This window comes from Diutina rugosa (genome assembly GCF_008704595.1).
Source record: "Diutina rugosa strain CBS 613 chromosome Unknown scaffold2_size729309, whole genome shotgun sequence".
NCBI classification, from domain to species: domain Eukaryota; kingdom Fungi; phylum Ascomycota; class Pichiomycetes; order Serinales; family Debaryomycetaceae; genus Diutina; species Diutina rugosa.
Genome location: NW_022995199.1, coordinates 489,597 through 504,953, shown reverse-complemented (window position 1 = coordinate 504,953; position 15,357 = coordinate 489,597). Strand labels below are relative to the sequence as shown.

At 43.9% G+C, this 15,357-nt stretch overlaps 6 protein-coding genes across 6 annotated transcripts; 3 read left to right on the top strand and 3 right to left on the bottom strand. All coding sequences in view use genetic code 12, as the record gives it.

Moving 5' to 3' along the window:
* Positions 1–35: 35 nt before the first annotated feature.
* Positions 36–1,046, bottom strand: DIURU_004975 (uncharacterized protein; the record flags this gene model as incomplete). The annotated part of the gene is made up of 1 exon (XM_034157905.1): positions 36–1,046. The coding sequence occupies one exon, from the start codon at positions 1,044–1,046 to the stop codon at positions 36–38; it is 1,011 nt and encodes a 336-aa protein (XP_034010377.1).
* Positions 1,047–1,459: 413 nt separating this feature from the next.
* On the bottom strand, positions 1,460–1,945 carry DIURU_004974 (uncharacterized protein; the record flags this gene model as incomplete). The annotated part of the gene is made up of 1 exon (XM_034157904.1): positions 1,460–1,945. One exon carries the CDS (start codon positions 1,943–1,945, stop codon positions 1,460–1,462), a length of 486 nt encoding a protein of 161 aa, XP_034010376.1.
* Positions 1,946–5,283: 3,338 nt separating this feature from the next.
* Positions 5,284–9,369, top strand: DIURU_004973 (uncharacterized protein; the record flags this gene model as incomplete). Its single annotated transcript, XM_034157903.1, has 1 exon — positions 5,284–9,369. One exon carries the CDS (start codon positions 5,284–5,286, stop codon positions 9,367–9,369), a length of 4,086 nt encoding a protein of 1,361 aa, XP_034010375.1.
* A 110-nt stretch (positions 9,370–9,479) lies between these two features.
* DIURU_004972 (putative uridine kinase) lies at positions 9,480–10,010 on the bottom strand (the record flags this gene model as incomplete). The annotated part of the gene is made up of 1 exon (XM_034157902.1): positions 9,480–10,010. The coding sequence occupies one exon, from the start codon at positions 10,008–10,010 to the stop codon at positions 9,480–9,482; it is 531 nt and encodes a 176-aa protein (XP_034010374.1).
* A 168-nt stretch (positions 10,011–10,178) lies between these two features.
* Positions 10,179–11,351, top strand: FAL1 (ATP-dependent RNA helicase; the record flags this gene model as incomplete). The annotated part of the gene is made up of 1 exon (XM_034157901.1): positions 10,179–11,351. The coding sequence occupies one exon, from the start codon at positions 10,179–10,181 to the stop codon at positions 11,349–11,351; it is 1,173 nt and encodes a 390-aa protein (XP_034010373.1).
* Positions 11,352–11,823: 472 nt separating this feature from the next.
* DIURU_004970 (uncharacterized protein) lies at positions 11,824–15,123 on the top strand (the record flags this gene model as incomplete). Its single annotated transcript, XM_034157900.1, has 1 exon — positions 11,824–15,123. The coding sequence occupies one exon, from the start codon at positions 11,824–11,826 to the stop codon at positions 15,121–15,123; it is 3,300 nt and encodes a 1,099-aa protein (XP_034010372.1).
* Between the last annotated feature and the right edge of the window lie 234 nt (positions 15,124–15,357).

Below are 15,357 nucleotides of genomic sequence, written 5' to 3'. Positions count from 1 at the left end.
ATGCTACAGATTCGTTACTCTCCCATTTCATTCTTTCAGAAACTGACTGGATTTCGTATTCTCGTTGGGCTTCCATGAATGTCTACGTGAAGCGTTCCCAGCAGCGACATCAGCTTAATGCTAGCCATGCTGGGTTTAGCACTGAGCCCCATTGAGTCTTTGCGATACACTGCCAGACCATCTTCATTTTCAGCAACTTTCACGTATTTATGGATGGATTTCTTCAACGTTGATACTTCCCCAGGAAACTTGTCATGAACGTTGAATCGGCCAAGAACCATGGCTTGAAGCTCACTCAAAGTAGTAATATCTTCAAAGACGACGTCAGCAATGCGGTCAGCAAAGTATGTCAGCAAAACCAGAGCGACTCGAAGCTTCTGATGCTCTAGATGCCCAGGCTCACGAAGTTGCTCACATAAGTTGAAGAGTTGTTTGAAATATTGTATGACCAGTTGCTGAGATCGAGGCCACATGCTATCCCATTGGATAAGTCGTTGCCAATTATATTGGCGTAACAAAGGTTCGCAATAGACAGTATCAACAAAATCCTTCCAAGTGGGCGAGGAAATTTGCAAATATGTGTTTAATAAACTGTCGCCAAGAAACCGACTAGCAGCTTCCCCCCAGTATTCGAATTTCACTCGATTGGTGACGAACGCTTGCTGAATCCGAAGAACTTTGTCCATTACCAAGGGTTCCAGAGTGGAATTGATTATAACAGCAACATCTATAGTAGCAGGAGCAGGTTCGGCGCCCTCATAATTGGATGGTGCGTACCCGATGGACAATCCGGGGTAGCATTTGTGAAGGTAGTTGTATTCAGAAGGCACGTCGCGAGTGAGGGACGCTACTTGGGATCTGAGTTGACCAAGACTCTGCTTCAATTCATCATTCTCGTTCTGGATAGTGGCCACCAGCTCGGCAAGATTCGAAACACCCGAATCGGCAGCTATCACAGTCATACGCAGAAGGATCACCTGCTCAAGTTTATTGATGAATCCTTGGACGCCTTGATCAAGGATCGCTGTGAGCTTTGGAGCATTCATAGAAGTCAAAACGTTTGAACTCAACCACAAGTAATGCGACTTTTATACTGGCCTCGTCTTAATCACGTTCAGATAAGCTGACGGCTGAGGTACGTCTCGCATGAGATGTGCATAATACCGGTAGGGGTAAAACTTGGTACCGTGTGGGGAAATCCGCGGCAACGGCAATGGAAGATTTTATGAGCCCATCCCTAAGTCTGATTGAGCCTTTTATAAACCAGTACCATCTATCAGTCGAGTGTAATCGTTGCCATCGTCGGTGGCACTCTCGTCGCGTCGTGTTACCCGGGTCTCACTGCCCTATCAGCCCAATTTGGCGCAAATGTACACATTCACATAAACAATCCAGATTTGGCAACAATCATGTGATAAATCATTAAAGTTGTATTAAGAATGTGTATACCTATTAACCATTACCCAAAAATGAAATCATCGTCAAGATGACTTACGTAGCCATCATCTAATTCGTCGTCAATATCCCAGTAAGCGAGTGGTTCGCGCAGAAGGACACCCGGCGGTTGGCTCGAGTCTTCGTTCTCATCGTCGCTAAATTCTTCAATAAAGAGCGCTGTACGTGGATCGCTTTCCATATACAAATAGTCCGGGATGCTCAGTTCACGGTCAACGTCGTAATCGAGCTCCAGGCAGTATAACTCTTCCACGTAAATGGTATCACTGTTTTTGAGGGACATCACCAGTTGTTGCGGGGGTGGCAGAGCTACTTTGGTAAGTTGATCAACTTTTTCATTGAGCGTTTGTAAATTGCGGTGAACTTTAGCGATGTCACCTTGCTGCGATGCCTTCAGCTCCAACACTTGTGACATCATTTGCTGCAACCGTTCCAGAATTTCTTGGGTATCGGGGTGGTATCCGAAAGCAATCGGGGTCAGAGTTACCATCTTTGGGGTCAACTTGGGGATTATGGGCAGCATAAGATTTGGAGAATACGGATGGAGAAGCGCCAGCGCTGTCCGCGTCGAGTCAGGTGTGGATATCTCGGTGCGTGAGAACGCCACCAGGCTATGTGTCATTTGTCAGCTGCTATGGCTCTGTTGGAGAAACCTCAAATCATGTATCGGGGGATGTAGGTCGTATTTAAGTGGGAGGTGTAGATTGCGAGAATTACAATGTATGGCCTGCATAGAGAATGTCAGCTGAGACGGGTGCAGACATAAGTTGCCCACCGCCACCGGTGCGTCCATTTCGGTAACTTTGGAAGACCATAGGGATTTTGACGAATGCGTACCGGGATAATATGTCAGGTCAGCTTTACTACAACTTCACAAGTCAAATGTGGATGGAATCATGAAGGTCCTCATTTGTTTTCAACCTTCACATTTCCGGCACACATTCGCCCATGCGCAGAAGGGTATAAGCGCGTCGTCGGGGTCCCTAACGCAAATAAACGATGAGCCTTGGGCTTTCACCGAATACGAGAGCACATGGCAACTTCATTCATTAATACTGATCAATAAATCAAGGAGAATTATTCTTGAGAACAACTCCATACGTGCGACTCGAATCAGCGTTTTCTTGCACGCTGTTGTTTGCCTGGACGCACCCCCTTCGACGGAATGTTGCGCAATTAGTGGCTTCCTGTTAGTGGCATCTGCGAGCGCTTAGCTTATTGTATACCCCGCCACGATGTAACTTAGTTATTCGAATCCTTGGTACAGCTCTACTAGCTAAACCCGAGGCTGAGAAGTTGCATCCTATTAAACCTCCTGAGCCCCCCGCACATGCCGACACTGTTGAAGCATCTTGACATATTTCTAATAATACATCTCCAGCACCTCCTTCCATCCCTTCGAGGATCCGACTTGGAAAGCCTTAAACATAATCTTATTCTCTTACGTTTACATCGAGGAATGTTGTCATGCTCATGAGCTAGTTCTCCCTACGGGCTTACTTATTTGTATCAAACTTTCTTAACTGAAATTGAAACCTGAAATTGCTTGCGGCTAGTGAGGCAGCATGGTGGCTCGAGAAGGTTGGGCGACGGAATACATAAACGACTATTGGTCCATGCATTCGGAAAAATCGATGGAACATCATTTGGCGCAATAGACAGGTTCATGGTGACGACAATCAGTGCCACTTACGAAGAGAGTTAGTCAATTTCGAATGTGTGGGCCTTGTCATAGCTGATTAATCGCAAATGTTCATGTCTGTCTCTGTGAAACTAAACAAGATGATATTCGTCGTACAATGTACAGTTCGGCTCTGCTATGGCAAGCCTCTACTTTTGAATAGAAGTTTATGACACTGGTAGGTGAAATCGCCGATCAGCTCCTGCAGAAGTATGGAATAACGTCGCAGTACATGAAAGAGGAACGGAAACTTTACTGACAACAACAGTCTCTCTAGGCAGCAGCATTGTGCGTACTGCAATTTCCCCATGTCTCTTCAAAAGGATTTACCATTCGATCATCGTTCTCAATGACGAGTGTAAGCTGCATATTCAACCCCTGTGGAGAGCAACTATATATCTCAAGCAGATCCCGCCTCATCGCATCGATAATATGGCATTAACGAAAGCATAATGGCTTAAATATGTGTTAGTTCACGGACGGCTTCCGAAAACAGTACCTGAAGGGTGTCCAATAATCAGCAGCTGCACCTGAGAAACCCTCTACCAGAAATCATGTATGCAGAAGGCGGTGTATAATATCCTAGCATTGCCTAAGTTACGTCAGGAAAGTATCTTTTCATCACGGTCGATGTTAAACTATTTGTGAGGTTGAGTCCACTGCGCTTTGCGTCACCTCTGGTGCTCGTAAATTGGCAAAGAAAGCCCCTTGCACTTTTTATTAATTCAGGATTGGCTCAACACGAAGTGAATTCATGAACGCTATGACGATCATCTCGCTGAAGACTGCCGATGGGCTTGCAGAATTTTGCAAATGCCAATTCATGTTTTCCGACCTTCATACTGTTTTATCTGATGAATGTAGTAAGTTACATTTCATACACTACCTAACAAGCTAGAAGCAACATCCGCAATATCCGAGTTTATCCATTCTTGCAAAGAAGTTCGCATTCTCTCGTAACCCTTAAGCAATGGTTAGTTATACTGTTGATAACGACCCCTGCAATATCAATACTGTATTTCCGATACGAAAAACAAAATTCGCGCATGGAAGTTACTACAAGGGATCAACTTTCATCATGTTCGTCTTCGGTAAAACTACTTGTTGTTGTCACTCGTTCAAACAATAACTCTGTGTGCATCGCAATCAAAACGCTAAATGAAGGCAACGTACCTCGATGTAGCTATACGTTATTTTTGTCACATTCATAATACGCGTCTTATCTTACAGGAGGGTTCGCACACTAGTGATGAACAAATCTTCAAAATTGTTCAATTTCTGTGGATTCGTAACATCCCGACGTCAATTTGAGATGTAGTTCGCAGACCGTCCTCCTGTCCTACTAGAGTGTTACATGCTCTGTTTAGAATTCTGTTGAGTTCTCAGGGGTTAAATACGGAAACTCAAGTCTGCCTCCATGAAAGTTAGTAAGATTGTCCTTCGACAGATTCTCGATGTGATATCAAAAGAGGGTTCTCTGACGAGAAAAGTTAGGCTAGGCTCAAGTTAAAAGGGAGTATAATGGAATAGAAAAATATAGAAGGCTACTGAAAGGTTTATTGATCCCCTAGTGAAGTACAATCGTAATGCTTAAGTGTAGATTCCCCTTACTACGTAAATCTGGCATATTGCACCGGAATGAGGGCGTAGCTATCACTTGTCACGTAATTAACCATTGCCGGAGGATCGAATTCCCAGTAAATTCTATCTTATTACGACTGCCACACTACCGACCCAAACCAGCGTAGAAAGCTTCAATGGAAAATTCATTTCCCCACGCAATCAAAATCCCAACAATCCTGCCTTTCTTGCACGTCACAAATGTAAGCTTTCAATTGCAAAAGTAAAACTACTGCTTCTTCGACGAAGCAATTTCTCAAAGCCATGATCAAATTTCTATTGAATCAATTGAAACAGTTTATTGAGGATGGTTGATAAAGTTACATCAAATGAAGCAATTATTGTCATGATTCAGCATATACCCTCAGGCAAAAACTTGAAGAAGTGAATAATTGTGACAATAGCATTTAATCACACCAGTACAGAATTTTGGAGCCTCAGGTTGTAGGAAATGACGTACAGCGCTCTTACTCGCGCACTTTTCTTGCCGCACTCATCTCACAACATTCGCATCAACAAGTAGCCTCATGTTTGGCTCAAGCGATAGTCGATATATCAAACCGACACTTTCGCTCAAGTCGGCAACATCCGAGCTGCCGCAGTTCATGGCGAGCCGGCTGACTAATGTGTCATCAGCTTCGGCGAACGGGCACTCTAAGAGTCTCGCGATGTCGCTGAACCCCAGTCATCCTACGCCCAGGCGATTTGTACCCAGACCTGATCTCAACCCTAAGCAAGTGAGCTACAAAATTCAGGTTCCGGGGTTTTCTGCTTTGTCGCCACTTCAACTTGGAGGAAAGTACATATCTGATATGACCAATATTGATATGATGACCCCCAACGATTTGTATGTCGGTGAATTGAATCCTCAAGATCTGGACGACAATTACAATTTTGCCTACAATCAGGGGTTGGGTGACTTCACACGATTCGAGGAGGTATTTTCGTTGAATCTCCCCGACAAATTTTTTGAGGAATACAATCAGTCAAAGGCCAACTTTAAAATGGGCATGTTTCGTGAAATAAACCGCGTATGGTTGGCAATGGACAACAGACTTGTATTGTGGAACTATCAATGCCCCCCACTGAGCTTTAATCATGGGCTGCAATTTACTACCATTGACAAAATGTCTCACCTGATTTTACAAGTGGCATTGGTCCCACCAAAGCCAGGCGTATTCAAACCCGAAATCACTCATGTATTGGTGGCGGCCACCACCAACGACATTCACTTGTATCTTGTGACCAATGCTGATAATAACCTCGAATTGTATGATCCTCACTTACTGGTGCTGGTGCATGGTCATTCAGTGAATCAATTGGCTGTACACCCGATCACACACGACATCTACTTTTGTGAAGAAAATTCTGTGAGCATATGGCGTATTGATTATTGGAATAAAGCACGGTTTGGCAAGAATCGATGTGAAAAGGTTTGCCTCACTGATAGCCTTCTTCTGGGTGCGGGAGCTCGATTTTCTAACATGTGGGGGAGCAACTCATTGGAAGTACCTAATCACGGCATGGGTGGTGCTGAAAGCATCATCCTGCTCAAATTTTCACCGTCTTATCAAGTTGTTTACACATTGCTGAATAGATCAACGTTACGGGTTTACAAGATCAACCAGAAAAACGACTTACACGAAACCGAAAAATTGAATCTGGCGCAAATTTTGAAAATGGTCACAAATTTGTATGGTCCAACTCTGGTTGTTCAAACTTTTGAAGAATTTGGTATTGTTGGAATTGACGTCGTGGAAAAGATCGAACTGAAAGCAGTACAGTTAATCGCAACCACAACCATGGGTTGTCGTATTTTTTTCAAGCTTTCCCAGGGATATTCGGTTGTGACAAGTTCGAGATTGCTGGTCTTGCTGGTCAAATTCCCACCATCACGTGAAGAGACGGTGGAGAACAACAATGAAATGGGATTTCTTACTCATACTGCCCAGATGCAGAAAAAATCAAACCAATATCGTCTGAAGGTATTAGCAAATACGAAGCTTGCGAAAGTCATAAGCCCAGGAATATTCATTGCAGTGAAACGTACGAAGCGCTCTGACAAACTCTTCATATCAACGCCGAATTTTGGGTACTATAAAAAGCACAATGAGATGCTTGAGGATGCTGAGTTTTATTCCATTGGTGGTGGCGAGGATCCTACATACGTTAGAGAGGTTGTTCAATTAAACTCCTCGATGATTAACCCACAAGTTGCTCAACCCCCTGTTGGTTTTGCCAACGTAATGGCCACGCAGTACACGAAGCCCCCATTACGGTTTGCTGTTCTCACAAACAAGGGGGTAAAGATTTTTGAGTACCGTCACTCGAACAAGGTATTGCTGCTGCTCAAGAATGACTCAATTGAAGCTTTCATTGGCGAGAATGGCTTCGAGGAAACTTGTAATACATTATTGTATTTGGCCTGTCTGTTGACAAATGAGGTTGCTAAAAGAAAAGCTCTGTTACTATTTGCTCTGTGTGGCGAACCTGCCAGATTATTGGAGCCTATAATGCCGCTCAATGGTCCCCAATTACTGCAATTGACAGCATTAACTGGTTATTCTTCTCCTCAAGGGGTATCTCTGCTGTCGCATCCAACGGCGGATCAAGTCGTACTTCTGGACAGATTTTACGGCACTTGTCTCCTTATTCTGAGAGTTTTCCGAGACTTCTGGTTTCAACCTGTTTTTTCGTCTTTACCTTACATCAAAAAGACTAGTCTGGGTGCAGTGGAGAAAAATCTGATCAAACTGGACAACTTGTTGATCGAAAAGCTTAATATCTCCAAACTGCAATTGGAATTTTTCATTGGTACTACAGTCACGCTCTTGGAATTTTTCAATAGTACTGGAGTTACCACAATTCTGGGTTTACTGGTTCCAAGCAACTTGACTCATGGCGATCCCTTTCAACTTGATCTGGAGATTTGCCTTCGCCTGGAGCACATAGCCTTTGCTCTGATAATTAAGCTGTTAGAACTGATTAAGGAAGGACTCACATTCCTAATGGTGTTGTACGAGCAGCAAGAACAAAGTGACAGCAAGCTGCTTGTTGAGGTCTTCAAGGGAATGTCGATCTCGGCCCAAGTCAACTTATTAACTTTATCGTTCGATGATATCTTATTGCCCACCAGAGAAGTGAAGCAATTGGTAAAGGATCTTTTCAGCAATATTGTGAATCAAAAAATTGCTATGGGAGGAGGTCTGATTGACGTTGTAACAAGTCTGTTGAAAGGCAAATGCGAACTGTTTTGCCTGGCAGACGACGTATTCATCTTTAAGGCTATTGAAAATTTGACTAAGGCTAAAAAGATTGGTGCACGTGATCAGGACCTTCGAGACAAGTGCTTACTGAATGCTACACACTTCTTCGAAAAGGCATTTGCGCTGTTGTCGTATGACAATGTTGAGCTGACCGTGGACATAATGGTCGATCTTGAGTACTACCAGGGGGCCGTCGAGCTCGTTTTGAAGCTTATTCAAAAAGTTGGTCTGGTTCCCAACTCGAGCAAAGATGAGGATGACCAATTCAAAAAGCGATTATATCAATTGGTGTTCGGCGTTCTCACAAAGATTGATCTGAAAGCTCTCAAGCTAAGCGATTTGGATAGTGATACATTGATTTTCATCAACCAAGTGCGAAACCCAACATATGACTTATGTTTCAACTGCAAAGACAAAGATTTCCAGTTTTCTCTTTATCAATGGTTCATTGATCAAGGTGTACCTGAGCGCTTATTGCAGGTGACAACAGGGCCGATTCTTGAGTTCATTACTGAAAAATCACACTCGCTGTTGAAAATGCTGGACCTCTTGTGGATGTATTACGCGAAACACGAAAATTTCTTTGATGCCGCTTGGATTCTCTATCTTTTGGCAATTCTGGACTTTGATATTGAACTCTCCCAACGTGTCGAATTTTTAGCACGAGCTAATGGTTTTTGTAATTGCGTCTGCCCTCCTAATTTACGCCAAAAGATGATTGAATTGTCACAGGTTGTCACAGAGCTATTCGATATTGCCACAATCCAGATGGACCTCGTTAAGTTCGTTGAGAGCGATCAACGTATAAGCAAACCCAATAGGGATGCTACGGCCCGCACTTTGTACCACTCGAAAATTTTTCTGATCCTGGATCTTTTCAACCAGTATGCGGATGCTCTTGGCTACTATGAACTTTGCCTTGTGATATTTTATGTTTCCGACTACAAGAATACTGATGATATCTTGAAGAGATGGGAACTATTATTGGAGAAGTTGTATACCGATTTTAGACAAACCCCAGACAAGACTCCATTTTTTGTCATTCTTGATGGGTTGTTCTCGGAGTGGGGCCCAAAAATCAGTGACAATGACGTTGTGTTCCCCATTGATACTTTAATGAAACTTGTGGCCAAGTATGTCAAAGATGCTATTGACGAATTTGGTCCAGGACAAAAGCCTCCTAATGGTTATTTGACAAATTTGTTCATTTTGCTGGGGGTAAGTTACGACAAGGTTCAGCATGTCATGCGTCTGGTGATTTCATTTGACAAGAATTTCGAAGTGTATCCTGGATTCACTAAGGAGTTGGAAACGCGAGAAGTTGGGTGTATGATCAAGCAATCTTAAGAGATTTATTAGTTTATATGAAATGCATTTACAGCTGTGGTTTTGCAAATGTAGACGTAGGTGAGGAATCTAGACAACAACATCCAGATAAATTTATTATGTAGCTGCACTCAAGAAGCGTCAAAAAAAGACCCCTCACGACGCCTTAACATGTTGGTTCTTGGGGTACTGACTTTGGAAGTGTGACTAACTTGTTGCTCAATGCTATCAACAATCAATTGGACAGCAGTGTCCTCCGCCCCCGGCAAAATGATATCGGCGTACTCCTTCGTTGGCATGACATACTCTGCCATCTCTTGCTTCGCGCCTTCAACGTAATAGTTTAATACTCGACCAAGCAGATATTTACCCAGTACAACATCCCGACGAAGCCACCTGATTAGACGAGTATCCGGATCACCATGTAAATATACCTTAAGTTGAGCAATGTTTCGAAGGCGTCGGTCATGGAGAGCGTATAGGCCGTGAACAATAATAACCGCATGATCTGATGTAAGATTCAATACTTCTGTTAAGATTCTGTCGAAGTCAAATCTCAGGGGCCTCAAAGCCGTACGAGATATTCCCGACTTGTCCACCAGAATTACTCTTTGATCACCATCGTCCCAATCCTCATTGACGAGAGTTTCAAACTCTCCCATATTGACCAAAGCTACATTAGCATCAGACCTCCTGAGACTATCACGTAGCTTAGTGGCGGTGGTGGACTTCCCCAGACCGTGGCCGCCTGCAATTAGCACCACAACCATCGTCCCCGTTAGGGATTCGCACTAACGTTCAATCAAACTAAGTCATCGCGGATTGATTTGATGAATAATCTAGAGTTTACCCATAAACTGTCCAATGTCGAAGTATTTCTGACATTTGAGCTGATGAGTCTCAAGCCAGAGTTATTGAAAGGCATTTACAATTATGGTTTTGAAGCCCCTCTGAGCATTCAGTCTCGGGCCATCGTTCAAATCATCAATGGTCGAGATACTATTGCCCAAGCCCAATCGGGCACGGGGAAAACTGCAACCTTCAGTATCGGTATGTTGGAAGTGATTGAACTGAGGTCAAAGGATTGCCAAGCTCTTATTTTGTCGCCTACACGTGAATTGGCGGTTCAAATTAATCTGGTGGTGAAGCAATTAGGGTCATATATGAATATCCAATGTCATGCTTGTATTGGTGGTACTCATATGGGCGATGATGTTAAGAAGCTTTCGTCGGGTGGACATCAAATCGTTTCTGGTACTCCCGGGCGTATTGTTGACATGATTAAACGCAGACTACTTATGGTAAAGCAGGTGAAAATGCTCATTTTGGATGAGGCCGATGAATTGATGACCAAAGGATTCAAGGAGCAGATATATGAGATTTACAAGCACTTATCTCTGACCGTCCAAGTTGTTGTCGTGCTGGCGACTCTCACCCCAGAAGTTTTGGAGATGACTGGTAAATTTACCTCCGACCCTGTAAAGGTGTTAGTAAAAAGAGAAAAGGTCACCCTCAAAGGTATAAAGCAGTACAAAATTCAATGCGAGGAGGAACAATGGAAATTCGATACGTTGTGTGATTTGTATGATAACTTAACCATTACCCAGGCAGTCATATTTTGTAATACTAAGGCGAAAGTGACTTGGTTAGCACAGCAAATGAAACGGCAGAACTTCACAGTTACCCTGATGCATGGGGATATGAAACAAGATGAGCGTGATAAAATCATGGCCGACTTTCGGCTGGGTCAGCTGCGAGTGCTCATCAGTACTGATGTTTGGGCTCGAGGGATCGATGTACAGCAAGTGAGTCTAGTTATCAACTATGATTTGCCGCTTGACAAAGAGAATTATATCCACCGGATTGGGCGACTGGGGAGATTTGGCAGAAAGGGGGTCGCCATAAATCTTCTCACCAAATTGGACATTCCTGAACTAAAGGCATTAGAATCGTATTACAAGATCAAAATCAAGGATATGCCTCTGGATCTTCAAGTAATGTAACTTTGAAATTTTTAAAAGAACGACTACAATTCTCGGAGACTCGAACTCCCTTGAGTCGTGAGCTACTCACATCGGTGGACGCCAACCAGTTCAAAGTTACATTCAACCTAAAGAAGGGGTCGATTTCGGTTGCCCTTAACCGTCAGTTTAACATTCTTAGATATACACGAACGTTAATTTATAGGAAATCTATCACCAGTGGTGAATCGGCAAGTTCATGCAAAGGAGCTCCATGTGCTAGCTCATACCTTGATCTTTTGTGACAGCACTCTCGTGGTTTCGATTGCTACCGAATCGAACATAAAGGGAATCTGCTTAGTGCGATGTACAAGCATTGCCTGTAATGTAATTCGGTACTTCTGTTTCTACGCGCTATCCCTCCTATTCTGTTCATTGCTTGTCGTTCTCATCGCCCATCGCGGATATAAAACGCTACCGAAAAAATTCTACCTGCAAGCATATCCATCCTATAATGGACGAACAATATCTTCAGTCGTTAGAAACGACGTTAAAAGAGACACTTGTGCCTGACTCTAATGTCGTTAAGCAAGCTGTCAACAGGTTGCAAAAGGAGTTGTACCCTCTGCCTGCCGCCATCCCTGGATTGTTCCAACTTTTGCTGACATCGCAAGATGAAGCCGTCAAGCAGTTGGCCGCCGTTGAAGCTAGAAAGCGTGTTTCCGCTGCGTGGGAGACCCTTGATCCCCTGATGAAGCCTCTGATCAAGGCTAACCTCTTACAGCATACCTTCGGGCAGTCGAACAAGAAGATCAGACATTCTTGTGCACGTACCGTAGCCGCCATTGCTGAAATTGACCTTGAGAACAACCAGTGGGAAGAGTTGTTGCCTGCTCTTGTAAACGGTGTACAAGACGCGAATCCTCAAACCAAGGAAATGGCCATCTTCACTTTGTATGCTGTGCTTGAAACGCAAGCCACGCCCCTTGCCAAACATGTTGGTGATTTCTTGGATTTATACTCTGGTCTTCTCCGCGATGACTCGAGAACGAACCGCGTCAATGCCGTCCTCGCACTCGACGTTTTGGCTCAATATCTCGAAGAAACCGAAGATCTTGATCAAAACTTGACCAATAAGTTCAAGCAATGCATTCCTGGTATGGTTGATGTATTGAAGGAAGTCATTTCCCTGAATGACGAAGACTTGGCAAAGTCCGTTTTCAACGTGTTCAATGGCCTTGTGTTTGTTGACTCCAGACTCATTGGTGACCAGTTGGTGGATCTTATCCAATTCATGTGCGAAATTGCCTCAAACACTCAGTTGGATTCTGAATACCGTGCCTTTGCTTTACAATTTCTTATCTCGCTGATTTCCTACAGAAAGTCACGCATTTCGCAAGCTAAGCTCGGCCCCGGCTTGACCAAAATGGCTGCTCAAATTTCTGCTGAAGAAATTGACGAAGATGCCGAACTTGCTGGTGATGACGAAGAGAATGAGAACGAAGAAAATGAACCTCCTGCTTTAGCTTTGCGTTTGATAGCCATGATGGCCGGTGAGTTACCTCCTTCTCAAGTCATCGTTCCCTTGTTTGACAACTTACAGCAAATGTTGCCCTCTCAAAATAAATTCGAGCGCCGTGGTGGTTTGTTGGCTATCAAGGTGGCTTCGCTGGGGGCTCCTGACTTCATCCGTACCCAAATCCAAAAGGTTTTGCCTGCCATTGTTGCTGGCTTGAAAGATCTGGAAGTTATCGTGCAAGTTGCTGCCCTCAAGACTTTGGCTAACTTGACTGCTGAATTGCAAGACAGTGTGGCCGATTACCATGAAGAATTGTTACCTCTCATCATCAATGTGATCAACAACGCTACCTCGATGGCTGCTTACAAGTTTGCTTGTTTTGCCTTGGATGGTTTGATCGAGTTCATGTCCCATGAAGCTATGGGTACTTATGTACAACCCCTCATGGAAAAGTTAACCGTTATGTTGCAACAAGCCAACAACAATGTTTTGCAGACCGCCATTGTATCGGCTATCGGCTCCACTGCCTTTGCGGCTGGTAAGGCTTTCACTCCTTACTTCAGCGAAACCATCCGTATCTTGGAACCTTTTGTTGCTAGTGGTCAATCCATCGAAGGGTTGTCGGAGGACGATATTGAACTAAGAGCTTGTGCTTTTGAAAACATTTCCACTATTGCCCGTGCCGTTGGTCCTGAACTGTTCTCGCAATACGCCAAGCCTCTCGTTGAGGCCGCCTACCATGCCGTCAAATCCGACCACTCTAGAATCCGTGAATCTGGTTTTGGATTCATCTCTAACATGTCTAAGGTTTACGGCGCAGAATTTGCAAGCTTCTTGGAACAGATCGTGCCTGAAATCTTGACTTGCTTGCAGCAAGAAGAATTCTCTTTCAACGAAAACTTCGACGAAGAAGGTGGTGAAGATGAATCGCCGGTGAACATCCATACCGGTATTACTATCGAAAAGGAGATTGCCGCCCTCGCTCTTGCTGAGTTGGCTAAGGGTACTGGTAAGGATTTCGCACCTTACGTCGATGCCTGTATCAAGGTCTTGTCGGACCAAGTGGAAAACTCGACTGGTATGAGAGAAGCTGCCCTTCAAGCTACTTTGGCTATTGTTAAGGCTATCTTCGTAGCTCAATACGGTGAAGACTTTAAGGCACCTAAGGGCGTCCCCAAGCAACCTTACGTCGATCAACCAATTATGGAATTGATTAACACCGCTCGTTCGGTTGCCATTGCTCCCTTAGAATACGAGTTTGAGATCACTATGGTGGCTTCAATTCTTGATGGCTTAGCTGACTTGATCAATACCATTGGAGCTCTTGCAGTGGTTGATGCTTCTAATACTGAGGAACTTCAGGCACTCTGTGTTGAATTGATGAAGTTGCTCAAGCGCGAACACCCTTGTCAGGTTGAAGATGACGAAGGTCCTGACGATGACGATAGTGATGCTTCTGAAGTTGATGCTGTCATTTTTGAATCCATCTTGGAAGTTTTGGTCAACTTGGCTGCCGCTCTCGAAGGTGACTTTAATGAGATCTTCTCTTCCTTCAAAGATGTGATCTTGTCTCGTCTTAACTCGAAGCTGAAGCCCATTCGTGTTGCCTGCATCGGCGCTTTGTCAGAGATTTCCTACGGTCTCAAAAGCGCTAATCCCTACACTCAGGAGTTGTTGCAAGTCTTCATCGACCGGTTGCAAAATGACAAGTCTCTTGAAGTCAAGTCCAATTCTGCTTATGGTGTAGGTGTTTTGATTGAAAACAGCACGCAAGATTTGTCTTCCATCTACCAAAATGTGCTTGAACTTTTGTTCTACTTGTTGAGCAAGGCCGGGAAGACTGCCGAAGAAGATGAGGAAGCCAAGGATGTCGTGGATCGCTCTTACGCCAATGCTTGTGGTTGTGTCGCTCGTATGTACTTGAAGCAACCTCAATCTATTCCCACCAACCACGTCGTTCCTGCCATGTTAGAACGTTTGCCTTTGGAAACAGCATTCGAAGAAAATGATGTGATTTTTAACATGATCATTAAGTTATATGAAGCCCAGGATAATGCTATTGAAGCTGAAACTCCTAGAATCATTAAAGTGTTTTCGGAAGTTTTCGTGAAGGATGCGAAGCGCGTGAAATTGGCAGAAGAGTCCACTTTGGGTAGAGAAGAAACGTTGGATGCTATGAAGCAATTCCCCAAAGAAGGCTTACGGGAGAAGGTTGTCGAATTGCTTAGGTTTTTGGATTCAAAGCTGAACGGTGCCGTCTCGCAAGACGAAGTGTTGAAGCTGGTGTTGGCTTGATTATAGATTAATTAGTGTAATGGAATTTAAAATTTGTGTCAGACGTTGATAAGCTGCTTATGTAAAGATTTCATTATACGTGCTGCGCGTTTCAACGGATCGGGTTACTTGCAGCAGTTGGTGGGTCAAGTCTTCTCGAAACCTTCCAAATCGAGACATGAATCAATGAGGTGGATGGATTTAAAAATCTTCACTTGTTGAAATTATAACAATAACTATGACTTCCATCATACT